At 50.7% G+C, this 25,297-nt stretch overlaps 1 protein-coding gene across 2 annotated transcripts; it reads left to right on the top strand.

Annotated features, from left to right (window-relative positions):
• The first annotated feature begins 8,305 nt into the window (after positions 1-8,305).
• Tcp11 (t-complex 11) lies at positions 8,306-18,993 on the top strand. 2 transcript variants are annotated; one of them, XM_076916492.1, is made up of 10 exons: positions 8,306-8,544; positions 8,818-9,204; positions 10,848-10,920; positions 11,985-12,105; positions 14,293-14,513; positions 15,202-15,338; positions 15,899-16,113; positions 16,218-16,399; positions 17,715-17,878; positions 18,576-18,993. In XM_076916492.1, exons 2-10 carry the CDS (start codon positions 8,847-8,849, stop codon positions 18,806-18,808), a joined length of 1,704 nt encoding a protein of 567 aa, XP_076772607.1. In that variant the 5' UTR covers positions 8,306-8,544; positions 8,818-8,846; the 3' UTR covers positions 18,809-18,993. The 2 variants fall into 2 exon arrangements, with proteins under 2 accessions (XP_076772607.1, XP_034380351.1); XM_034524460.2 differs by having other exon boundaries at positions 8,326-8,544; positions 8,818-8,967.
• The last annotated feature ends 6,304 nt before the right edge of the window (positions 18,994-25,297 follow it).

Genomic DNA, 25,297 nt, shown 5'->3' on the forward strand with positions numbered 1-25,297 from the left:
CACCTATGTCAGGAGGGTCATAGGCCCCTGTAACCTGAAACCCTCTTCTGGCCTCCTAGGGTAAACACACACACACACACACACACACACACACGCACGCACGCACGCACGCACGCACGCACGCACGCGCGCGCACGCACGCACGCACGCACACAAGCATGCATGCATGCACACATTCACTGTCTGTTTCTGTGTATCTGTTTCTATCTGTCTGTCTGTCTGTCTCTCTCAGAATTCCAGATGCTTCCTCTCCTCTCCCCCCAAATTCACAGAGTTGCGGAGGGCACATCCATGTGGTCTCGCTCAGCAGGAACCTAGGCTGCTGCCAAGGCACCCCCATTCTGAAGCCCAGAGTTTGCGCTCTCCCTTTGAGCTGCGGCCTCCCTGGGGGCAGGCTGGCAGAGCTGGACCTGGGGAGGGGTCTGTAGGACACCATCAATAGTTCCTTAGAGAACAAGACAGCTTTCTCATAAGTGAGGCTTCCTTTAGACCAAGGTGGGGGTGGGTCTGAAAGAGACCAAATGATATGAGCGCTGGTGGAAAACCAGAACCGGAAGCCTCCTGGGTACCTCAGTTGCTGCCTGTGGGTACAAGAGACAGAAACCCTACAGAGGTTGGAGGTGGCTCCGTTGTGTTCTCTCCTGGTGACTGGACTGAGAGTGAACCTAGGACGTGGCTTGGTCTAGTCCGGAGGGTCACCTCTGGGCTGTATTCCCAGCCTTTCCCTTGGAGGGGGACTGGGGGGGGGCTCCCCAGCTTTCTTTTGTACTTGTGTGTGTAGGTTTGTGTTTTCATGTGTGTGTGCTGGTGTGCACGTGCACACGCGCATGCATTTGGATGCTAGTGGTCGACTTGAGGCATTTTCATTGCTTTGAGTTTCTTCTTGGGTGTTTGTTTGTTTGTTTGAGTCTGGAGCCCATCAGGTTGGCCAGTGACTTCTAAGGACCCTCCTGTCTCTGACTCCACAGGACTGGGTCTGCAGACTTATACTGTTGTATGCTTGGCTTTTATGTGGGTGTTGGGGATATGCACACACACACACAAATGTGTGCATGCACACACATATAGGAACGCGTGTACCCCCATGTGTGCACCCCCCATAGTGCCCCTCCACAAGTACTTGGGTATGCACACACGCTCACACACACACACACACACACACACGCCCCCCCCATGTGCACCCTCCATACTGCCTCTCCACGCATGTGCGCGCGCGCGCGCACACACACACACACACACACACACACACACACACACACCTTTTGAGGGAGCTGTTGAGACAGGGTCTTGCTCTATACTCTAGGCTGTTCATCCTGATCTCACTACATAGCCCAGGCTGGTCCGGCATTTGAGGTGATCCTCTTGCATCTACTTAGTCAACAACTCAATGGGGAATTCCACAGCATGGGATTTGAGGGTGCCCTGGGAGGCCTCTGTGTCTCTTCTTGTGTCCCCATCTCTCTTAGCCCCCCCCCCCATGTTTGGTATGGACACCACAGGCTGTAGGAACCTGAGGGCCACATGTGAGCTCCCGGGCACCCCGTCAGCCACAGCTCAGCTGACCTGTTCCTGCTTCCTCAGACTCTCAGAAAATTCTTGCCATTCCTCAGCGGGCAGCTGAGACTCAGCCCCACTGACCTCCTTTTGTTCTGCTGTGGGCTGCAGACCCTCCAGCAAGGTTAAACCATTCCAGTCGCAGGAGGCTGCCGGGAGCACAGGCTTCATCACCAGCCTGTGCCACAGACATCAGGGCGGGAGAGAGTGGGGACAGTGCTAGGTGAATCGAGAAGGGGGAAAAAAGTGTGTGTGAGTGTGAGTGAGTGTGAGTGTATGATTGTCCTTAAATGTCACTGGCTGAGGTGTGTGTGTGAGAATGTGTTATATGTGTGTGTGTGTGAGTGTGCATATGAGTGTATATGTGCATATGTGTGTGAGTGTGTGTATGAGTCTGTGTGTATATGTGTGAGTGAATATGTGTATGTGAATGTGTGTGTATGAGTGTGTGTGAGTGAATGCACGTGTGTATGTGTATGTGAATGTGTATGTGTGTGTGTGTGTGTGAGCTCATGCTGCAACTTCCCTGTTCTTTTGTTGTGGGAAGGGAAAAAGGCCTACAGAAAACTCTGTGCATGAGACTTCTCTACTATTAGAGCTGAGAGAGAGAGAGAGAGAGACAGAGACAGAGACAGAGACAGAGAGACAGAGAGACCACGGTGGTCTGGGAGGAGCGACTTGGACGGGCAGCCTTTGTCCAGAGAGGACAGAGCTTTTGTTGAGGATGGGAAAGGCTCGGGTATAGATAAGTAAGGATGTTACTCAACTTTATTTAATGTCCCGGAATTGTCCACACAGGAATGGGTAAAATGATAAATATTATTGTTTTACCACAATTAAGAACCCCTACAGCAACGGCCCCCTAACTTCTTGGCCAGTTCTTTTGAGATCAACTTCAAATAGATGGGCCCTCCAATGTCTCCCATTCTTTGTCAGGTTATTATGTTCGGCTCTCGGCACAATTTAGATAATTACAGAAGACAGGAATGATTGAAACCCGTCTCTTGCTCCAGCTAGTGTGTGGTGCCTTCATCCCTGTCCAGTCCTGTGTGTCCAGGAGACAGTCTTTACTGAAGTCGGAAAAATAAAACGCAGGCCCCCACCTCCAGTGGGGCCCTCGTCTGAGGAAATGGGTTATGTGAAATCCGAAGGTTTCGAAAACAAAATTGGTGGCTGGTCATTCGCCTTACAAAGGCTGCCTCACTCAACAAAAGGGTTTGCTCAAACCGTCCCCTAAGAAGGGAGGCCCTGGAGCATTTAATGATATTATTGGATTAAAATGAAATCCCGTGGACCATTCGAGGACACCAAGTTGGAAGTATATGAATGTATTGTATTGTGTTGAGTGGAGTCAGGGTTCTTGACAAATGGACCGTTTGGGCCCAAAGAAACACACGAAGAAAACAAAAACGCGTTTTCTTGGCCTAAAATCCTGGTGGCTGTCTGGGAAGTCTTTAAGGAGTTCTGTAAGTGATTTATTTAAGACCAGTTAGGCCCCGAAGGCCTGGGACGTGTCCATTTTATGAGAGAGGGCTGGTGTCATATTTAGGGTCAGAGTCATGACTCCTGCTGACCCCTGTCACCTGCTCTAATCAAAACGGGTTTCTGGGACCTCAACTCAGCTCTGTCCTGCCACGGCAGAAAGAAAAATAAAATAAAATAAAACTGTTGCCAGAAAGCATATTGAACAGAAATGAGGACATTATTTATGTCTGCATTAGGTGCATTGTGGGGCCCATAAAGGTTTAATTGTCCCTCCAACTTAAAAAAAAAAAAAAAATTGAAAAAAAATTTAAACCCACAAAGAGGCTGCCAGCTTTTGCCGGAGTTGAAAATCAATTGAATATAGTTCTTTGGGAACAGCATAAGTGTGCAACTCGCGCCCGTGTCCCGGGCACAAGGAGCAATTGTTTTGGGGACATAGCTTAGAGAACTTTTTCAAGTTGGTGTTTGTGGCTGCTGAGTCGCTGGGGAGAGCGGAGGGAGGAAGTAGGAGGTGGGGGGGGGATCCCTCATTCTCCTTGGACATTCTTGCTGCCCTCTGCTGCCCCCTACCGGCCGGTCGACGGAACCCTCCAGTTCTGCAGCCATGCCCCGCCCCCATTTCAATACAGATTAATCATGGGAGCAGACCTATGACTGCAAGTTTTCATCGCTGCTCTGGAGAAAAGGTACAGAGTATTAAAAAAAACTAGCAAAGTGTGCTGCGGGTCTGGACCAGCAGAGCGCCTTGAATCTTGTGGTCAGAAGCAATGCTGTGATTGCAACTTCCAGAATCTTCTTTGTCCTGGGCTCTGAGCCTCCCTACGGGACCCATCATGGTTACCCACCTGCCACACTTCCCTTTGACCCCCAAGGGCTACCTCCAAGCCATCTCCAGATTACCTCAGCCTTTCTCATAACCTCGGGGGGCGGCGGTGGAGTGGTGGGGAAAAAACACATTTGTCAAGAGACTAAAGCCAATCGTGACTGCGGTTCTGTTCTGCGTGTGAGGGAGGCCCCGGGTATAGTCTGCCCCAGTTTACACGACTCCGACTGGTTCCATTTAAATGTCCCGCACTGTATTTACGCAGCCGGCTATTTAATTTCCAGTCGGCCTGACTGGCTGGGCCTCTAGTTAACTTCAACCTTTTACTGTTTCCGTCCCATGGCCTATCATTTATGTCGCTTCCCTTCAGAAAATGTAAATATTTATTTACAGTGTGGGCATTTACTCTTCCGAAGCTCTATACACCACACGGTAAACACAATGAGCTGCGGGTTCTTCTCGAAACTTTTTTCCATAAACTGGCCGTGACCTTGGCCCAGTCTTTTATCAGCCCGAGCTCAGAACGCCTTTAGTAAATTAGATTTTTTTTTTTTTTGCTTTGTCCCTCTTTGGTTTTTACTTCCCCATGCGTACCCAGGATTTCTTTTAAAATTTGAGCTCCCTCATAGCCACGTGGGACCAGAAGGCCACTGCTTTTTTTTTTTTTTTTTTTTTTCAGAACATCTTTGGGGATTAGACCAACTTTCAGTATAATTTGCTTCCTAGGGTAGGGGTACACAAAACTTGGATTTACCCAATGAGAATATTGATTCAGCCTCACCCACGTTGGGGAATGGCTGAGGCATCCGAGAATTGTAGCTGCGGAGGCCTGAGGGTTCTTTTCTTCATTACTTTCTCCCTTTCTCCCCCTCCCCGGCCCCAGCACCCCTCCCTGTCCCTCCCTCCCTTTCTTTCTCTTTCTCTGACAGGTTCTCATGTAGCCCAGGCTGGCCTCAAACTCTCTTCGTAGTCAAGGATGACCCTAAAATTTTGGATCTCCTGCCTCTACTTCCCAAGTGCTGGGGTTACAGGTGCCAACCAGGCTGGGGTTGGGTAAAAATAGCTAACACCTGATTCTCAATCTGGGCTGTGGGGATACAGGAGGTACAGAGGGTGGTCTATAACCCAGACAGGTAGCCCACCCTTCCAGGGCAATAGTTCTCAAGTAATTAGAGGGAGCAGGAGTTAAGTGTTGGAATAGATGTACCTGGAAGCTTGCACTTGGGAGGCAGGAGTCTGAGGATCACAAATTTGTGGGAAGCCTGGGCTACATATTGAGTAGGAGGCCAGCCAGAGCTATAGAGTAAGACCCAGTCAAAATCAGAGATATTAAGACTAGAAGATAAAGGTCAGATCACCAGTGTTGTGTCTAAAAGTCAACTCTGAGTTTGGAGAAGAGGAACCCACCTGCAGGCCCAGGCACTTGGGCTGAACCTTGAGGCTCAAACAAGAAGTCTGAGGCCAGCCGGGACTGTGCCATGGATTCAGCCTGAGCTCAGTCAGGTGTGCTTTGGGGCTGGACAGCTGTGACACACTTCAGCGTGAGGGCAAGCAAGACTTTGCCTTCCCTGTCTCTGAGGTTTGTACACTGTCATGGGGTTAAGGTGTTAGGTTAGCAAGGAGAGACACCTTGCTACAGTAGACCTATGGAGAGACCGGTCACCTTTAGGAGAGTTTCAAGATCACCTGAGGTGAACCAGAGGCTCGGCTCCACACACAAAGGGCCTTATAGGAAATCTTATGTGCTTGGGACCCCAGATAAAGACTTGACCTGGGACACCCCATTCTTTCTCTGACCTGCCCCCTCACCACAACCCGTGGAGCTCACCAACACACTATGTGCTAGACCTCCTTGTATGTGGACAACGTCTCAGCCAGAGTCAGGCACTCAGTGTGACTTCATAAGGAGCCCGTGATCTTAGTCAAGACCTCGCCCATCCCTCCTTTTGGTTACACCTTGAAATCGCTCCCACCTGGCCTCATATGTGGGGCCAGCCCAACAGGATGCCGGCTTTTGCCTGTTTGCATGGGTGGGATTGTGGGGTGATCGCATATGTTGGGAATATAAAAGCGCTCAGTAAATCATTAAGCAGTAAGGCAGTGATTAACTAAGACCCCCGGGGGGAAGGCAGCCGTATCTCCTCTCTCCAGGCCCTCCACAATCACTTTTGCCTGGTTGCTTCTGATAGCTATTAATGATAAGGCCGGTTGACTGCCCCTGCCTGCCCCTGGGACCTCCAACGCTTCCCTCTTCTTGCTTCAGCCACACCCCCACCCTGGGTGCCCACTCTGATACCCCCCACCTAAGAGGAGTCAGATCTTAAAAGTTGTAATTACATTTATTTGTGTGTGTGTGTGTGTGTGTGTGTGTGTGTGTGTGAGAGAGAGAGAGAGAGAGAGAGAGAGAGAGAGAGAGAACGTGGTATGGCACAGGTGTGGAGGATGGAAGACAGCTTGTGGCAGGTCTCTTCCTATGATAGGAGTCTTGGGAATTGAACTCAGGCGGTGAGTCTTGCAAACTCTATTCTTTGCCCATCAGTCCATTTTGCTGACCCATGAATTTAAACGTCGAGATTGGCTGTTACATGAGTATGGATAAATTCCCAGGGGATTCAGACATCTGGGAAGATCTTTGTAACAACGGTGTATTTACAGAGAGGAAAAATGGGCTATTATTTCAAAACAAGCACAGGTTTTTTTTTTTTCCTCCTTGACATTAAAATTCCCAAATAGGCCAGGCAGTGGTGGCGTATGCTTTTAATCCCAGTAACTTGGGGAGGCAGAGGCAGGCAGATCTCTCGGAGTCTGAGGCCAGCCTGGTCTATAGAGTTGAGTTCCAGGATAGCCGGGGCTACACAGAGAGAACCTGTCACACACACACACACACACACACACACAAAATTGTTGAAAATTTTTGTTTTGCCTGCATGTATGTGTGTATGTATATGTGCATATGTGAATACACACACACACACACACACACACACACACACACACACACACACAAAGGCAAGAGCCCATAGGGGACACAAGAGCACAAGAGGGCAACAGGTATTTCTAGGCCACCATTTGGACGCCATCTTTCCTGGCCCTACATGTTTCTTTTAGAAGAGAGAGCAAGAGTCTAACTACCTCCTTAAGTGACGGGGAACTGTGACATCATTGCGTAGCTTCTGTCCACTTCACAGTTGACCACCGGCAGGGCACTGCAGGGAGCACGATGGGGAAGGAGGCTTAGTGCATGCTGGAGATAGTTTGGGTGGTTGGCAAGAATCGAACCCAGGGCTGCCAACCAAGCTACAGCCTTAACTGCATTCAGTAAATCCTACCTTGCAGTATTGGAACTGAACCTGGGCCCCCAACCATGGCTGGCGTCTTATTATTAAGCTGCATTCATTATCTGGCTTTGTTTTGTCTTTAAGTTGCTTAGTCTGTCCTGCAACTGTGTAGTCCAAGCAGGCCTTGGCCAGTCCGTCCTCTTGCCTCAGCCTCCTGAGTACCCAGGATGACAGGCCTGCACTGTTACTTTCAGGTTTTCCAAAGTCAGGGATTGGTGAACAAACTGCTTAGGCGTCCTGACAGCGAAGCACCGGCATCCCCTGCGGCATCAGGAATTACAGCCATTTATAACTCCATTTTCCAGGAGATCGCGCGCGCCCTCTTCTGACCTCCCGGGGTACTGCGTGCATGTGATGCATTTACATATATTTTTTGATAACTTCAAGTCAAGAGTATGGAAGAGGAGAGGAAGAATGTGAGGCAGAAACATCCTTTCCATGTTCTCTCCCCGAATCCAAGGTCTGGGTACATATTCTATTTAAAAGACTTTAATCCCTGCAGAGGCAGGAAGATCTGAGTTTGAGGCCAGCCTGGTCTGCAGAGAGAGTTCCCGGACTGCTGGGGCTACATAAAGAAACTTTTGTCTTGGAAAAAAGCAACAAACAAACAAACAAGCAAACAAGAGAAATTCTATATGTAAAACAAGACAATTGTATATGTAAGGGTATTTTGTCTGCATATGTGTAAACGCATCACATGCATACCGTGCCCAGGAGGTCTGAAGCGGGACTGGAGTTGCAGATGGCTGCCATCTACCCTGTTGGTGCTGGGAATCAAACCCTGGTCCTCTGGAAGAAAGCCAATTGTCCTAAGGGCTGAACCATGTCTCCAGGCCTCACCCTCCATCCTTTCTAAGATTCTGAGACCCCTTCCGTCCCCAGCATTGCATGAAACCCACGGTGGTGGCCCACACCTGTGACCCCAGCACTCAGGTCAGCAGTTCGATGCCAGCACCCCCGTTAGGCTACCCCTAAGCCCCAGCTCCTGACACCTAGAATCAATAGGGATGACCATCCCCGCCCCAGTCTGGCCTTGAGTGGCGGCAGATAGTCCGTGGCGGGTCAGCGATACTGCGGGTGGGGGCTGCGCATGTGCTTAGTTGCCAGGACACCCGAGCGGTTTGTTTTGCAACCCCGGGCGCTCCCACTCCTGCCCAGGCCGCGGGGTGGGGGGATGTGGAGTGTGTGACAGCATCGACGTGGGGCTCGGTGGCTCCGCCCAGCCCCATCGCCCCCGCCCTGTCTTCCTAGGTGGTTGAGCCCGCGCTGCCCACCCGCCCCGCGCAGCCCACCAGCGCCCTGTGCCGCCCAGCCACCAGAGCGGGCGGGCCGGCAGAGAAGGAAGTGAGCCGAGGGGAGAGGGCAAGGGGAGGGAGAAAGTGGAGGGGGAGGGCGGAGGTGAGCCAGGGAGGGGAAGGGATGGAAGAGGGGAAGGGACAGGGTAGGGGGAGGTGAAGGGAAGAGGAGTAGAGAGAGGGAGAGACCGGAGTGGTGAGGGACGGAGGGGGTTAAGGGGGAGGAAGGCGTCCGTCGGGGCTGATGCAGCCTCAGTTTCCTCCCTGCGCCAGCGCTGGTCCCTCTGTCCCTGACGAACCCCCAACATTTGTCACCACCCAGATACCACCATCACCATCACCACCACCAGGATGCCAGACGTGAAGGAGAGGGCGGCCCGGAAGGAGCCCGGCGCGGCAGACAGCGCCTCCCGTGAATCCCGCGGGGGAAACACCCGGGAGAGCGCGAGCAGCGCCCAGGGGCACCGATCGCGTAGGTTCAACCGTCGCCCGAGCACGGCCGCCCTCACCCCAGGGTCCGCGCAGGGGCGCGGGGTACAGACGGCGCCACGAGGTCCCGTGGGCCACGGAGGACTGCGGACCGGCCTGACCTCCCGGTGTCCCCAGCCCTCCGCCCGAGCGAAGCTCCCCCCGGTCACGCGTGGGGCACCGCTTCCACCATCCCCGGGAAAGGGCCACTTCGGCGGGACCCCGAGCTCGCACAGGCTAGGTATCTGCTTGAGGCAGGGTCCCCAAGTGCGGGGACTGCAGGTCCGGACCGACCCCCCCCCCTCTCGGTTCAAATGCTCTCCCGCGCCAAGCGTTGCCATGGATTTCCTGCGACGCTCGACAGTTAGTCTTTCCCCTGTGGCCACGCGGGGTCGCTGCTGCTTAATGCAGTGACTTGAGGCAAGACCCAGATGTACGGGGTGGGGAGGGGGGATGCGTGAGGGAGAGGTTGGGGTTGTGCATCCAAATAGGATCCTGGCCGGCGTGGGGTTCAGGAAGGTCAGGGCGTGCGGCTGCTGGTGCTGTCTTGGAAACACCAGTTGTTAACTATGGTTGTTTGCGTCCATTTGGTGGAGTAACTCCTGAGTATATAAATCAAATTCCTTTTGAAGAATTTTGGAGCAGTGTATATCAGGTTGTCTTGCAGTTTTATTTTTTGGGGTGGGGTGGGGACGCAATCTGGATTTTTAAGAATTTTAGCCACAGTCTGTATTTACTCTTTGAGCCCTCCTAGTTTGCAGCGCTCCGGGTGGGACTTCCGGCTGCTTCCTTGCAGTTGGAAGGCTCTTGAGTTTCCAAGATTTCCTTTCCCCTTGGCTTTGCTTACAGATGTTGGCTGGGATAATGAAGGGCTGCACACGTGCAGGGAAGAGCAGGGTCTGCTCACCTTCGTTTTTACACAAAGGTTTATTTTTATTTGTGTGAGCGGGTGTTTTGCCTGCAGGTATGACTGCAGCCAGGGATGGGACCCAGTTCTTGGCCTCCACCCGGAGGCCATCTGCCCAGTCTGTAGTTTACGCTTTTAGAACCCCAGGCAAAGACTCTAGATTTTCTGTCAAAGTCCACAGTCAACTTTCTCACCTCGAAATATTTTTGATTTGTTGAGAAGTAAACTCCAGAGACTCCCTGCATTGTCAATTTTCTGTGTGTGTGTGTGTGTGTGTGTGTGTGTTTTTTTTCCCTTACTGTCTGAAGGCTACAGGCATGACTGTATATACTTCTGTCGTGTTCCCTTCTGAGAGAGAGGGCGCTGTGCTATGGTATCTCCTCTACAGTTATTGGTTTTCTTTTTACTTTTTTCCATCTTTTTACCATAGAGAAATGCTGCCTTTTCAGATCTGTGAGGCGGCTCAGCCGTTCAGCTCTCTCCCCACCAATCTGATGACAGAGCTGGATCCCGGGCAGCCGTGTGAAGGTGGAAGGCAGGAACCTTCTGCTGGCCTCCACATGTGCGCTGTGGTGTGCAATATTGATAACTTTTTTGATTATTTTATGTAATACTGATTATTTTATGTAACACACTGTTGTTATCTTCAGACACATCAGGAGAGGGCATCAGATCCCATTAGAGATGGTTGTGAGCCACCACGTGGTTGCTGGGAATTGAACTCAGGACCTCTGGAAGAGCAGTCAGTGCTCTTAACCGTGGAGCCATCTCTCCAGCCTGTCAGCTTTATCTTTGAATTGTCTTCATTTTATGCTGAACTAACTTTAGCCTTCACTGTGGTGGACTTCTCTGGGCATGTCTAGTGACTGGTTGAGCAGACTCTGAGATAGCCCCCGGGGCCTTCAGAGAAGTGACCCTGAGGAGGTTCAGACTTGTGTGGGTTGATAGCTGTCCACCAGGAGTTCTTCTATTTACAGGTATGATGGAGAGAGCCCATGACTCTTCCAAGCTTGATTGCCATTTGGAAGAAAGGAAGTTATCTTCAAGCAGGTATTGGCTTTTGCCGTCTCTATTTGACTCCCCGAAGTTGTTATTTAGCACCAAAGGATTCTGGGGGCTGGGGAGGTGACTCTGGGCTGACACTTGTTGCCAACCTGAGTTTTAATTCCACGTGCCCCTTCCCATAAAACAGATAAATGTTACTAAAAATAAACTCACAGTACAAGCACCCCTGTAATCCCAGCACTCGGGAGGCAGAGGCAGGCAGATCTCTGAGCTGGAGGCCAGCCTGGTCTACAGAGTGAGTTGCAGGCCAGTCAGGGCTACACAGGGAGACCCCACTGCAAACAAGCTAACAACTCAAATGTCCGTCACCTTGGTGAACTGTGTTGATTGCCACGGTTCCTATTTCGGTGATTAATCTCCTTGGTGCTACTTGTAATGATTTAAAAGATCCCCAGTCGGAACATGGGATGCCTTTTGCCCACCTTAGTGTTTAGAATCAGGTCTCTACATGTGACTGTTGAGTTGGTCCAACATTTGTTGAAAAGACTCCCCTTTCTCCATTGACTTGCTCTGTATTTTTGTCTATTTTTTTAGACAGGGTCTTTCATGCTCCAGGCTAGCCCTCCTGCTGATGTCCCCTAAGTGTGGAATATCTTACTTTTTGTTTGTTTGGGGTTTTGTTTTGTTTTGAGACAGGTTTCTTTGTATAACCCTGGTTGTTCTGGAAGTCTCTCTGTAGACCAGGCTGGCCCCAAAGTCACAGAGATCCTCCTGCCTCTGCCTCCTGGGTGCTGGGAAGTCATCACACTCAGCTGAGCCAAATTTTTTTTAAGCCTGACTGGTTTGGTCTGTTACATTCAAGTGTTGTCAAAAAAAAATTTTTTTTTCCTGACTTTTATGAGTGACAGGGAATAATGGTGTGCACACAGGTCACACATGTAGTCGAGACTCAGGCTGAAGTCGGGGTGCAGTGACATCACACCTGGCCCTCGGCAGGCCCTGCTGAGCCCCATGGGTCACTCCTGGAGTTGTCTTTGGGGGGCTTAGATTCTGAGCCTGCAATGGTTTCTCGGGCAGCAGGTGACCTGTGCATTTGACCCCTCTTGTAGCCTGGAAGGCAAGGGCAAGGACACCATGCCCAGCGACTTCTGGGACCATCTAAAAGAGCAGCTGTCAGCTGTGCCCCCCGACTTCAGCTGTGCTCTTGAGCTTCTGAAGGAGATCAAAGAGGTGAGTGGGCCGTGGTCCCACGCAGATGGGAGGTTCCAAGGCCTGTCTGCGAGGCCGGCGGCTAGTGGCCACAAAGCCTGATTGCCAGGGTGACTTAGGTAGAAGTCACTGAGGAGTTTGGGGAAGACGTAACATAAAACTGCTACAGCAGGGGATCAGAAAAGGTATCTCTGAGGCTCACTCTGTCTGCTAACCCAGGCCTAGTCCAGGAAGCTTCTAGCCTCCGTACAATCTAATCTAGGCCTAGGATGTTTTCAGCCGCTGAGACTCACGGGTGAATAAGCTCACCCTGTCTAGTTCTAAGTTCTAGCTGGCAGGATTCAACTCAGCTGTTCTGGCTCGAACTCCTGTCTAAGATGAAATGATCTGGCTTCTTTCTCGGCCTCTTGTGCTATACTTGGCTTCAAACTATGGGAATCTGTTCTGTTCTTCTGGCTCCTTCTCGTTCTCTGGCTTGTTCTCTCTTCTACCTGTCTCTGTACAACTCTCCCAGTAAAACTGCCTCCTCCTCTTTCTCTCCACTGTCCCCTCTTGAGTAGCCCCCACTTCCTCTCTCTCCATGTCAGAGTTAGGCAGATCCTATTCTGACAAATCTTTTTCTGATTTGTCACTTTGTCTACCACTCAAATAAACATCACTTTCAAACATAGATGCTTCCTTCTATAAACTAACTTTACTGTCAGTGTTTGGGATTAAAGGTGTGTACTAAGGGCATGTCTGTATTCCAGCCAGAGGGACTAAAGGTGTGTGCTGTGGGCTGGGCCACACCACAACTAGAAACAGGTTGTTTGTTTGTTTGTTTTTTCTTTCTTTCTTTTTTTCAGTAAATAACAGAATCTCAGGGTTCACAGTGTGGTCAAATATCCCGTAACCAAAAGGGAGCCATGAAAAAAGACCATTCTGAAGAATTCTGGAGCCTCAGACACACAAGTTCTAAGAGAGTTACATCGTGAATCTCAGATTGGTGTATTCTGCCTCAAAAGTCCCAAATTACCAGTGAGCAACATGTCCTTACTTGTGGTGGGCAACCAGAGGCATGCCTGCTGTTACCTTAGGGAAGAGAGCGTGACAAGCCCGAGAACCTCCGGGGATAATCTGCTTCCTTTAGAGAGCCCATGCATTGAGGGAGGCCTCCTGCATATTTAGTGCCCTTTGTAGACTAAGAGGGAAGCTGCCACTCCAGCAGAGACACATCAGTGCAGATCTGATACAAAGAAACTCCGACTTGGTGACTTTGAAAGCTTACTGACTGAAGTTAATAACAGAGCAGCAGCCTTTTCTTGTGCCACACAGAGCAATGTAGTATTCAGTTCAGCTCAATAGTCACGATCCCGCCCCCCAGCTCCCTCTGTTGCGTGCCCTGGAGGCACAGGGATAAATGAGAGAGGGTTACCAGGGGCTCGTGTTTGGGGATCAGCAACCCATCACCTTTCCTCTGCTCATCTGTCTTTTCCTTCTGAAATACAATTTAAAAAGTAACTACCTTTCCTATATTATGACTATATTTTATGGACATCCATCTATCCATCCATCCATCTATCTTTTTTTTTTTGAGACAGGGTTTCTCTGTGTAGCCCTGGCTATCCTGGAACTCACTGTCTAGATCAGGCTGGCCTCGAACTCACACGCATCCACCTGCCTCTGCTGCCAGAGTGCTGGGATGAAAGGCGTGCACCATGCCACCACCACCGCCACCCAGCTTTATGATTCCTTTAAAATGAAGGTTGATTTTTATTCTAAGCACTTGGGAGGCAGAGGCAGGTAGTTCTCTGAGGACAGCCTGAGGAGCTACACAGAAAAAGCCTGTCTTGAAAAAATCACCAAGAATATCAATATACAGTATTTTTGTTTTATGGGTGTGGTGGTTTGCCTGCATGTTTGTCTGGGCACCATGTGCATGCAGTGTCCAGAGAGGCCAGAAGAGGGCACTAGAGCCCCCGGGTCTGGAGTTATAGATGGGTGTGAGCGACAAGTGGGTGCTGGGAACTGAACCAAGGTGCTTCTAGCTGCCGAGCCCTGTCCCCGGCTCTGTCTGTGTTCCACATGCTCAGCGGAGTCTTTGGCCTTACTAATCTCTTTATCTGACTCTGTGACCTAAGAAGACAGAGGCTGAGGTGTGTGTAAAGGATTGAACACTGGGGCGAATTGTAGGACCGAGCAGGACGTGCTCTCTGACTTGCCCGGCAGATTCTCTTGTCCCTGCTGCTACCACGGCAGAGCCGCCTGAGGAACGAGATCGAGGAAGCGCTGGACATGGACTTCCTCCATCAGCAAGCTGACCGTGGGGACTTGAATGTCTCCTACCTCTCCAAGTACATCCTCAACATGATGGTCTTGCTGTGTGCGCCAGTCCGCGACGAAGCTGTCCAGAGACTTGAGAACATTTCAGATCCTGTCCGGCTGCTGAGGTGTGGCACGAATTGCAGTCTGCAAACCTGCTCCGGGCTGAGCTGGGAAGGGCTAGCAGACACTAGGCAGTGGGTTTTCTAGACCGTCCTCTTGCTCCTCCCTGGCCTGTTGGTTCTCACTTCTTCCAAAAAGGACCTTTGAGTCATCCTTAGCTCGAAAGGACCCTTTGTTTAAGACGCTATGGTAGGCAGAGGTCCGAGGCGTGAACCGTCTCTCTTCCCAACTTTCCTCTGGTCTCAGATTACATAAGTGAACTTTAAGGGACAGTGGCAGGCCTCCTTCCGTTTTATGGCCATGTGGAGCTTGGGAGGTGCATGCAGCACCTTCAAATTCAAAGACAGCACCGCTCCTTGCCTGGATGGAGGAGGGTGGCATCACTTAGAACCCTGCCTTCTGCTCACGGGTTGGTGTTTCTTCTCTAACACCGTGCCCTGTAGCCCTTGCTGGGACTCAGAGAGCGGTCCCTCCTCGGCCCTCTCAGTTGGGGGGGGGGAGGGGCTCCATTGTGCACAGCCACACCCAGCTCTCTCAGCAGACAGGGCATGGTGAAAGGGACCTGGCTCTTTGCCCTGTGCCACAGGCTCATGTGGGCCTTGGTCTGGGCTGCATGTCTGCGTTAAGGTCCTTGCAGGTTCTGGAGCCCTGTGCCTCAGTTTTCCCTCTGTGGCTGTTCTCTTCCTGTGACAGGGGGATCTTTCAAGTCCTGGGACAGATGAAAATGGACATGGTGAACTACACCATCCAGAGCCTCCAGCCCCAGCTGCAGGAACACTCCATCCAGTTTGAGCGGGCTCAGTTCCAGGAGCGCCTCAACAAAGAGCCCGGTATGTATGATGTGGGTTGAGGGTGGAGGGCGGAGGGCGGAGGGCGGAGGGCGGCCTCTACCTGACTTCGGGAAGGGCTGTTCTCCTTCTGCCTCTTCAGGAAGGTGGGGGCAGGGGTGGGAGAAATGGATTTATTAATCAGGAACATATACATTTTATATTTAGATGTAGCGATTTACCTTGGTTTTATTTTTGTTTGTTTTGTTTTTTGGTTTTTCGAGACAGGGTTTCTCTGTGTAGCCCTGGCTGTCCTGGAACTCACTCTGTAGACCAGGCTGGCCTCAAACTCAGAAATCTGCCTGCCTCTGCCTCCCAAGTGCTGGGATTAAAGGCGTGCGCCACCACAGCCCGGCCTTTTTTGTTTGTTTGTTTGTTTGAGATATGGTCTTACTCTTAGCCTTGGCAAATTTAAAAACTCATTATGTTTTCAGGCTGACCCCAGACAGTGCTGCTGTGTCAGCTCCTGAGCGCATGCACCACCCAGCTCATGAACAGCACTAGCTAAAGAGAGAGGTCCTGACGCCCGGCTAGGACGCTCACCTGCGCTCCTCCTGTTGCAGGCCTCCTCAACCACACCACGAAGTGGCTCACGCAGGCGGCCACGCAGCTCATCGCGCCTTCCACCAGTTGCTCCGACATACAGGACTCCTCCAGCTCAGATGACCCATCTCCCAGTGATGTCGCTGTCCCAGAGCCTCTCAGCCCAGCCATGGTGCTGTCTCAGGGATTCCTGAACCTTCTCACCTGGGACCCTTCAAATGAAGAGTTTCCTGAGGTAGGAATGGGTGGGTGGGTGGGTGGGTGGAGGTGTATTTCCTTGTTTTCCGTTTTGAGCTTTTGTCAGAATCCCGCTGATGGCCTGTTCCTCCTGCTCCTTAGACGCTGGTGGCGGACAGAACCCGGCTGCAGGAGCTGGAGTCACAGCAGAACCAGCTGACCATCCTTGCCTCCGTCTTGCTGGTGGCCAGCAGCTTCTCTGGCAGCGTTCTGTTCAGCTCCCCCCAGTTTGTGGATAAGCTGAAACGAATCACTAAGTCCCTGGTGGAGGATTTCAACTCCAGGTGAGCTGTGGACCTCTCCCTCTCTCTCTCTCTCTCTCTCTCTCTCTCTCTCTCTCTCTCTCTCTCTCTTCTTAAATAAAAGGAAGGAGGCAGGAGAAGTGGCTTCACTGGTAAGGTAAGGTGCTTTGCTGAGCAAACATGGAGACCTGGCTGTGTCCCCAACGTGCTTGGGGGTGGGGGAGCCAGACATGAGCTGGCTGAGTTTGCACACCTTTAACCCCAGCCCTCAGGAAGCGGAGACATGCAGATCCATGTGAGTTCGAGGCCAGCTTGGACTGTGTAGAGACTGTCTCCAAATAACAAGAAGCTAGGCGTGGGGTGCATGTTTGTGACTCCAGCGTTTTCAGGGAGGGGGTTGGGTGGGTTCAAGGGTGGCGGTGGCTAGCATAGCCAACATTTGAGTTCCAGGTTCAGTGAGAAAGGGGGGTAGAGAGATACTGAGGAAGACATCGGCCCCTAGCCCCCATGGTACCTGTGTATGTGTCATGTGTGCACATACACACACACACACACACACACACACACACACACATGAGTAGATAGTACAAAGAATCTTGGATAGTGGCATACCATGAGTTACTACTTTTCACAGGCCACAGAGAGATGCCTTCTAGAACCGTCCACAGTGATATTGGGGCTTATGCCAAAAAGGGAGAACTTTCCAGAAAGGGTGTTGTGTGAGACCTTGGGCTGCCCCGGGGCCATCTCTCACGGGGTGGGTGATGGTGGCCAGCGAGTGCTGTCATATCGAGTGAATGTGTGCTGAGGCATAGCTGGTGACAGCAGAGGGGACAGAAGAACCACATTTGGGTGTGGGATATAGCTGAGGGGACTATGCTTGCCCACGTGCGGAGGCCCCAGCCCTCCATCCTTATCTCCTCAAAGAAAACAAGTGGCAAGGGTGTGTTTGTGCTTGTCAGGAAGTGACTGACCAAGGAAGATGCTTGGGAAGGGTCTCAGTCTTTACAGAATGCACCGGCCATGTACAGGTGCATCCTGGGAAGAGCCAGGCTATCCTTCAGAGCTGAGAGAGCTTTTTTGTAAGCTTCAGGTTAGAGCAACATTTACAGAGATTCCTGGCGTTTGGAGGAAATCACAAGAATGTGGAACCTGTCTGTCTGCCTGCCTGCCTGCCTGCCTGCCTGCCTGTCTGTCTGTCTGTCTTTGGTGCTGATGGGAGGGCAGAGCAGGGTGGCTGGGGTGAGACCGGAATGTTCCTCAAGTCCCTGACCTCTTGCCCGCCCGAGGCTCCAAGGTTTTTGCAGTTCTCTAGAGGCCACCTACTGGGTGCCAGCTTACTTCTGTTGTGGTCTAGGCCGGAGGAAGTGATGCAGACTGTGAGTGAGCAGGTGACCCAGGAAATCCACCAGAGTCTCAAGAGTATGGGCCTGGAAGCTCTGAGCAGCGAGAATACGGTGTCCCTAGTGGGACAGCTCCAGAACATTGCCAAAAAGGAGAACTGCGTCCGCAGTGTCATTGGTGAGCGTGCCCACCTGTGGGCAATGGGATACTGGAGGAAGAGGGTGTGGGCAAGTGTCCAGGTTGAAACTCTACCCCTTTCCAGCCACGGGTGGACTCTAGTCCTATGGGAGGTAGGGACACACAGGGAACCCTGCCCACCCAACCTAGATGAGTTACTCATGCCTTCTGATGAGTCTCTGTGGTATTCACACCCACCTACAAGCAAGAAACCAGCTCCATTAGTTTTAAGAGAGCATGTCTCTGTGGTCCAGGCCCCAGCCCCATGTTGGAACGTGGCCAACTTGTTCCCAGCTTTAAGCAATTGGGACTGTCTGTCTGTCTGTCTGTCTGTCTGTCTTTGGTGCTGACGGGAGGGCAAAGGTATGCCATTATCCATGGCTCAAGTGTTCCCTAACGTCAGATCTAACGGTTGCAGCCTAGGCTAGCCTGGGACACCATATGTGTCTCAGGCTGGACTTATGGGTTTTCCCCCTGCCTCTGCCTCTTGGGTGCTGGGATTACAGGTGTGAGCCGTACCCTGATACTAAACAGAATTGAGTACTTGGGAGACTCAGTAACAGAATAGCTGAAAGAATTAGACAGCTGTCCCCAGAACTCAGATCCCCCCTCACCCATGAGTGACCCGGGCAGTGGGTGAGTAGCCAGCTGCCGGCCGCTCAAGCTGATCTAGTGGTTGCTTCCTGGTTGCCCACAGACCAGCGGATTCACTTGTTCCTCAAGTGCTGCTTTGTCCTGGGTGTGCAGCGATCTCTCTTGGACCTTCCTGGGGGCCTCACTCTGATTGAAGCGGAACTGGCCGAACTGGGCCAGAAGTTTGTCACCCTGACACATCACAACCAGCAGGTGTTTGCCCCATATTACACCGAGATCCTAAAAACCCTCATCTCCCCGGCCCAGGCCCTGACCACCAAAGTCGGGTCTCTCTGATGGCATCGGCTCAGAGCCCTGGCACCTTGGACCCAGGAGAAAGCCCATCTTCCTGGGATAACATCACCAGTGAGCAGCAGAGCAGTCCCCTCTGCCCCACCCCCCACAGCCAGCACACCAGGGCTGTAGGGATCAAACGTGAACAACTGGCCCAAACCCGCTCCATAATAAACTTCTGAACTGCATGCAGACGGCCATTCTTCTTTGATGCGGTGGAGGCCAGACCCCGTGACCCTGCAGTGCTCCTCTCTCTGGCAACTGGGACCCCCACAGTGCACACAGATGACAGCCAACATGCTTGGGTGCCCTCGTTAGGGTCAGCTAAGGGTAAAGCACTTCCCTGGCGCCTTCATGTTGCCCAGACAGCCAGGACACCGTGGAAACCAAATTCATTCGTTCTCAGGACCAGATTCCCCTGGAGGTTTCAGATGCTACAGCAAGGTCAGGGGACAGCAGGGACCCCGGCCTCTTCCAGAGCAGGCGCTGTAGGGAAAAGAAGTTGGCTGCACACAACACCCATAGCCAGCAGACCGTGGTGTTCTTGGCTCTCATCTCTCAGGTTATCTAGAGTTCGGGCTGGGCCACTCAGATGTGCTTAGCCCTGGTCCCTTCCCTTGGTCCTGTTTGTCTGTGGTCTTATCAGTAGAACACCCACCCAAGGGACAGGTGATACACGTGTGTTTAGATGGGAACAGACTCCGGCTCTCCCCTCTTCTGTCAGCGTGGGTGGCTGTGTAGTGAGTGTACCTCGCACCAGGCAACATCAAGTGGGACGCTGTGGGAAAGACCTGGGCTTACACCCATTGTTGTGGCTGATGATAGCACACCAGTCCCAACCGGCTTTGTGAGCAGTCTTGTAATTGTACAGCCTCAGCTTGGGGAGGCCCCAGGGAAAAGGATACACTTACAAGCATGGTTGCTGGCAGCCTCTGGGTGCAGTTACTTGTGTCCAGAAGTGCACCTCTGGGAAGCCTCATCGTTCAGAGCGTTGTGGGGCTTCTTGAACACTGGCTAGGCAGTGGGTACAGACTCTGGGCTGATGAGGAAAGCCTTGCTCATGTTTTGCAACTAAAGTCTGGGGTGACCCGCACAGTAGAAGTTCTGAAATTTTTTTTTCTTCTTGTTCCATGTGGAGGAGACAGGAACCCCATCTTTACACAGAGAAAGTACCACTCAAACTCGCCCATGGGTTTGAGGGCATTTTTGTTTGTTTTAAGAGAGGGTCTCACAGTGTAGTCCTGGTTATCCTGGAACTCACTCTGTAGACCAGGCTGGCCTTGAATTCAGAGATCTGCCTGCCTCTGTCTCCCGAGTGCTGGGATTAAAGGCCCGTGCTGTGCCAGTGAGCCTGGCTTGAGGGCCTTTTCAATTTTTTGTGTCTGTTTTCAGTTGTGATGAATACAAAGTTTTTTCATTAGCGATTATAATTTCATTCCTAATATGCACAAGTGTCATGACTTTAGATCCAATTCCATTACCACAAGAAGAAATACCAATAACAGTCACCCCTGTTCTCTTTCCTTCAAACTAGGTGAGTGGGACTCTGCTGTCTGTCACAATGGGATTTGTATTTAAGCATTTTTTAACAGCCTTTGAATGTCTGCATGACAGGGGTACACCAAGCACACGCAGTACCCACAGTGGCCAGAAGAGGGCGACAACCCTCTAGAAGTGGAGTTACCAATGGTCATAAGCTGCTGTGTTGGTGCTAGGAACTGAACGCCGTAACCACTGAGCCACAGCTCCAGACTCTATAATAAGTAGGATTCATATTTAGAAGCAGAACATGTAGGGTTTTTTTTTTTGACTGGCTTCCTTCACAAATGGTTTCTGGTTTTTTTTTTTTTTGTTGTTAAAGATGATGTCATTAGTGCCTAGGCTGGCTTTTGACCTTGCAGTCACACCTCAGGCTCCAGAGTGCTAGGACTCTACCTTGCCCAGCACTTGTACTTGTGCATGATGTTTTTCTCAGGTCACAGACAGTTGTGGTTCCTTCTGTATGGCTGGATCGTAATGCCAGCCATGTGACAGTGCCACACCTGCCTTGCCAACCGACCATCAGCTGGTGGGCATGGTGGTGGTCTTTTGTAGCTTCTGTGAGCAATACTACCGTGAACATTGTGTTAGTACCATTACATTTTGTTCCTTGATTCCAGTCTCTGCAAACTAACAGCCTGGAGGGAACTGCTGTCCCACGGCCAGTGGCCAGTCCGTGTTTAATTCATTAAGGATCGAAAGCATGTATTGGTGTGGGGGGATGGGATGAGGTGAAGCAGGTTTGTTCTCTCTGGTGGACACAGCATTCTTGGCACCATGGTTGAAGCGACTGCTGGATCCCTACTCATGCTGTCGGCTCCCTGGTCAAAAGAGAACCAACTGGCTGCTGGGATTGTTGCTCCAGCTCTTTGGAAGCCTGAGGCAGGAGAATCGCCTAAGGCCAAGGACGGCCTGGGCTTGTATCCAGGCCCAATCTCAAGAAGAGAATACCGTGCACGTAAGTGTTTTTGTTTTTTCTCGTCTAGTGGTCTGTATGTTTGTCCTTAAGTCAGTAAACTAACATTTTGATTATACATTATATTTTATATTATACTATTATTATATTAATATTAATATTATATTATAATATATATTATACATTATAGCAGCTTTGTCACTAACTTTTGAAATTGGGAAGTATGTTTCAGGATTATTGTGGTTATCTCCTGCATTTGGTATGATTTTTAGTGTTAGCCTGTCATTTTTGCTACAGGTAGTTGGGAATATCTTTACTTTTTTTTTCTTTGAAAGATTTATTTATTTTATGTATGTGAGTACGCTGTCGCTGTCTTCAGACACACCAGAAGAGGGCATTGGATCCCATTACAGATGGTTGTGAGCCACCATGTGGTTGCTGGGAATTGAACTCAGGACCTCTGGAAGAGCAGTCAGTGCTCTTAACCGCTGAGCCATCTCTCCAGCCCTGGTAGTCTGGAGTACTAATAATGACAGCGTTGAGCTTACCTGCCAGCATTTCCCATCTCCGCACCACCATACCTGGCCATCCGTGAACACAAGATTGTGCTCCCACCTGTTCCGTGGTCCTGCTGGGGGCTGAACCTGCACTTTGCACCGGCTGGGCAAGCCTGCTACCTCTGAGCTCCCGCCCCACCCACAGCCCATCTGTGATTCAGGTGTGTTTTCTTTCAGTGACGTTTGATGGTCTCTTAGAGTATGGATGTCACATGGCCTCGGCTCTGGTTGTCCAGAAGTGCTTGTCCTGTGCTGCTGTAAGTGGAACTTGGTACTTCCGCTCAGTTGGTAACGTATAGAGGTAAGCCCGTCTTCTCGTTCCTGGAGGCTTGGTGGGAACTGTTTTTTTTTTTTTTCCTACCCAGCTTCCTGTGGACATCTGGAATAAAAAGTCTTGTTTTCCTTTCCAGCTGGACTCTATCTTGGTTTGTTTTCTTTCTGTCTTTTTTAAAAAAGACTTATTTATTTTTTATTTAAATGAGTACATTGTGTCTGTCCTCAGATATACCAGAAGAGGTCATTGGACCCCATTACAGATGGTTGTGAGCCACCATGTGGTTGCTGGGAATTGAACTCAGAACCTCTGGAAGAGCAGTCAGTGCTCTTAACCGCTGAGCCATCTCTCCAGCCCTCCACCTGCTTTCTTGTCTAGTGGATTAGGTTAGGACTTGAAGTTCAGGGCTGAGATGTGGTGGAATACAGGTACCCTCTCCTTATTCCTAACTGGGGAGAGGAGGCTGGCCTTTCAGGAGTTTTGGTTTGGTTTGGCTTTTGAAGACAGGGTTTCTCTCTGTAGCTTTGTTTGTCCTAGATCTAGCTCTGTAGACCATGCTGGCCTCGAACTTACAGAGTCTGCCTGCCCTGGTGCTGAGATGAAAGGCACGCGCCAGCACCATCCTGACGGCTCTTAGCTTTTTCACTATTGAGTGTCGGCTAGTTTTATGTCAGCTTGACACAACCTAGAATCATTTGGGCAGAGGGCACCCCAGTTGAGAAAATGCCTCTACCAGACTGGCCAGTGGGCATTTCTTGATTAAAGATTGATTCGGTATGCCCAGCTTAGGCTCACTGGTCTGTTACACGTGCATGTGAACTGTGTATAGTATCTGCTTTTCTCCCTTAGAGGGCTGCAGGGGCTTTAGCCTGTTCAATTCTGATGCTGATTACCAGGATTTAAATTATGCTCTCCAAAGGGCCATGGTTAAGGCTTAGTGGCTGTGCGCTGTACCACCGAGAGGTCTTAGGTTATTAGTGGCTCTTGTTGGCTGCAGTGTTGGCTCATGTCAGAGAGCGCCTCGTGGTTGGTAGTTTGGAGGTTTGCAATGTCCTGCTTACACCCCGTCTACTTTGGTCAGTGGCTGATAAAAGGGATGTATGTAGCCTCTGTAGGCACCAGGTATGCATATGGTAAAACAGACACACATGCAAGTAAAACACCCACTCCATTAAAAATAAAATTTAAAATACCTTTCAGGGTCTGGAGAGATGGCTCAGTAGTTCAAAGTGCTTGCTGCTCACCCAGAGAGCCCAGGTCTGTTTCCCAGCACCCGAGTTGTTAGGTGGCTTACAGCTATCTGTAACTCCAGCTTCAGGGAACACAATGCCTTCGTTTGATCTCTGAGAAAACGCACGCACGCATGCACGCACGCATCCGAATTCAGTTCACAGTTGTGGGTGCCCAAAGCCAACAGGGAGGGCACTACTTTATTACATCACTATTTATCCTAAATAACAGAAATGTATTTCTGACTGTTCTGGAGGAAGGAAAGGCATGGATAAAGGGCAGGGAGGGCAGGTTGTGGTGAGCGCTCTTTCCAGGGTCACAGGTGTCTCCCTTGTCTCAAGGGACTTTGTCCTTGCCGGAACGGGGGAGGGTACTACATGCTTGTGTACACGGGTTGGGGAGGAAGGGAAGGAGAGAGGGTGTGGTCTAGAACCCCCCTTTATAAACTACCAAACCCGGTGAATTAGTCGTCTCCTAAAAGCTCTAGTTTACCTTAGGCACCTCATGAAAACTCCATGTGTGCCATGCTTGGAGGTTTGAATGCCAGCATAGGCCATGAGGGTGGGATTCGATCCAGAACACTTGTGGACTTTTCTATTTTCCCTTCAGTCAGGCCTCATTCCGCAATGTCTCAGATCTCGATGGGTGGTGTGTACGCACTGAGTGTTGTCATAATCTTCATGTCGTGACCTTCTGTCATCTGGTAATTTGTTCTTCATAAGCTATTTGCATGTTTTTTTCTACTTTTAGGATTAGTGTGTTCATGGGCATGTATGTATGAATGTATGTATGTATGTATGTATGTATGTTAGGTGTGGGTGTGTGCACGGTGGTTTCTTGTGAAGGTCGGAGGACAGAACTCAGCAGATCATTCTCTCCTCCTAGCCTCTGGGTTCCAGGGACAGAACTCAGGTTGTCAGTTTCCCTAAGAGCTCTTCTGCACTGGCCCTCTTTAACCAGCTCCCCCCCCCCCCAAATATTTTTACTTCCAGTATGCCTTGAATGTTACTTGCTTTGAGTCCCCTGGGGACATACAGTTGCTCGTTCGTTCCATCCATCCATCCATCCATCCATCCATCCATCCATCCAGTTTATCTATGATACAGGAAAGCAAACCCAGGCCTTGTGCACACATGCAGGGCCAAGTGCCCTTCCATCCAGCTACACTCCTAGCCCTGGATCACACTGTCTTTGAAAAGATTTTTTTATATGTTGAGTATGTGCCTGCATCTAAGTGTGCAGGGTTGGGTCCCCAGGAGCTGGAGTTTACAGATGGCTGTGAGCTGCCATTTGGGTGCTGGGAACTGAACCTGGGTCTGCACAGAGAGCAGCCACGGCCCTTAGCCACCGGGCCATCGTTCCGGCTCATATTTTAAAATCTACTCTGCATTTAGTGTGGTCCTTCGCTTACCCCTTTCTTTGGGGTATCAAAATTGCGTCTGTATTCTGACATCTGTATTTCTTATTTATCTGGGAGTTACCCACGCTTGGTGTGTAGCTGAAGAGGACTTTAAATTCTGGATCCTCCTGCTTCTGTCTCCCTGGTGCTGGGATTACAGGTGTGTACAACCACACCTGGCTCACCAATCATTTAATCAATAATTGAAAAACAATTTAACATTATTACCGTTGGACATGAAGCATTTCCCAACAGGCTCTCGTGTCGATTAGAGCAAGGCATCCGGAGGTGACTAGGTCATGACTAACGTACACAGGGATTCATAATTTGATGGCTTTATTGGGAGAGACTGTAGACGTGTGTAGGTGAGGCCTTTGACTGTAGGAGGCGGACAGCAGGATCCTACCTTGCTGTAAGCCCCTTCCTCAGCCCTCCCTTGCTTTCTGGCTGCCAAGAAGCAAGCAACCCTGCCGTTCACACCGTGTTTCAGCTGGAGCAGTGGCGCCCACAGCCAGGAGAGTGGGATTTCTTGGAACTGGTAAACCCAAATCATTCCTCAGCTAACAACAGATGCCTG

Source organism: Arvicanthis niloticus, chromosome 20 (assembly GCF_011762505.2).
Source record: "Arvicanthis niloticus isolate mArvNil1 chromosome 20, mArvNil1.pat.X, whole genome shotgun sequence".
In the NCBI taxonomy this organism is placed as follows: Eukaryota; Metazoa; Chordata; class Mammalia; order Rodentia; family Muridae; genus Arvicanthis; species Arvicanthis niloticus.

What these genes read in the sequence shown, in the direction of transcription:
- Tcp11 (XM_076916492.1), top strand. Translation starts at nt 8,847, where the DNA reads ATGCCAGACGTGAAGGAGAGGGCGGCCCGGAAGGAGCCCGGCGCGGCA. An exon ending in TTCTGAAGGAGATCAAAGAG is followed by an intron (nt 12,106 to 14,292) that starts GTGAGTGGGCCG and finishes CTTGCCCGGCAG; the next exon opens with ATTCTCTTGTCCCTGCTGCT. An exon ending in GATCCTGTCCGGCTGCTGAG is followed by an intron (nt 14,514 to 15,201) that starts GTGTGGCACGAA and finishes TTCCTGTGACAG; the next exon opens with GGGGATCTTTCAAGTCCTGG.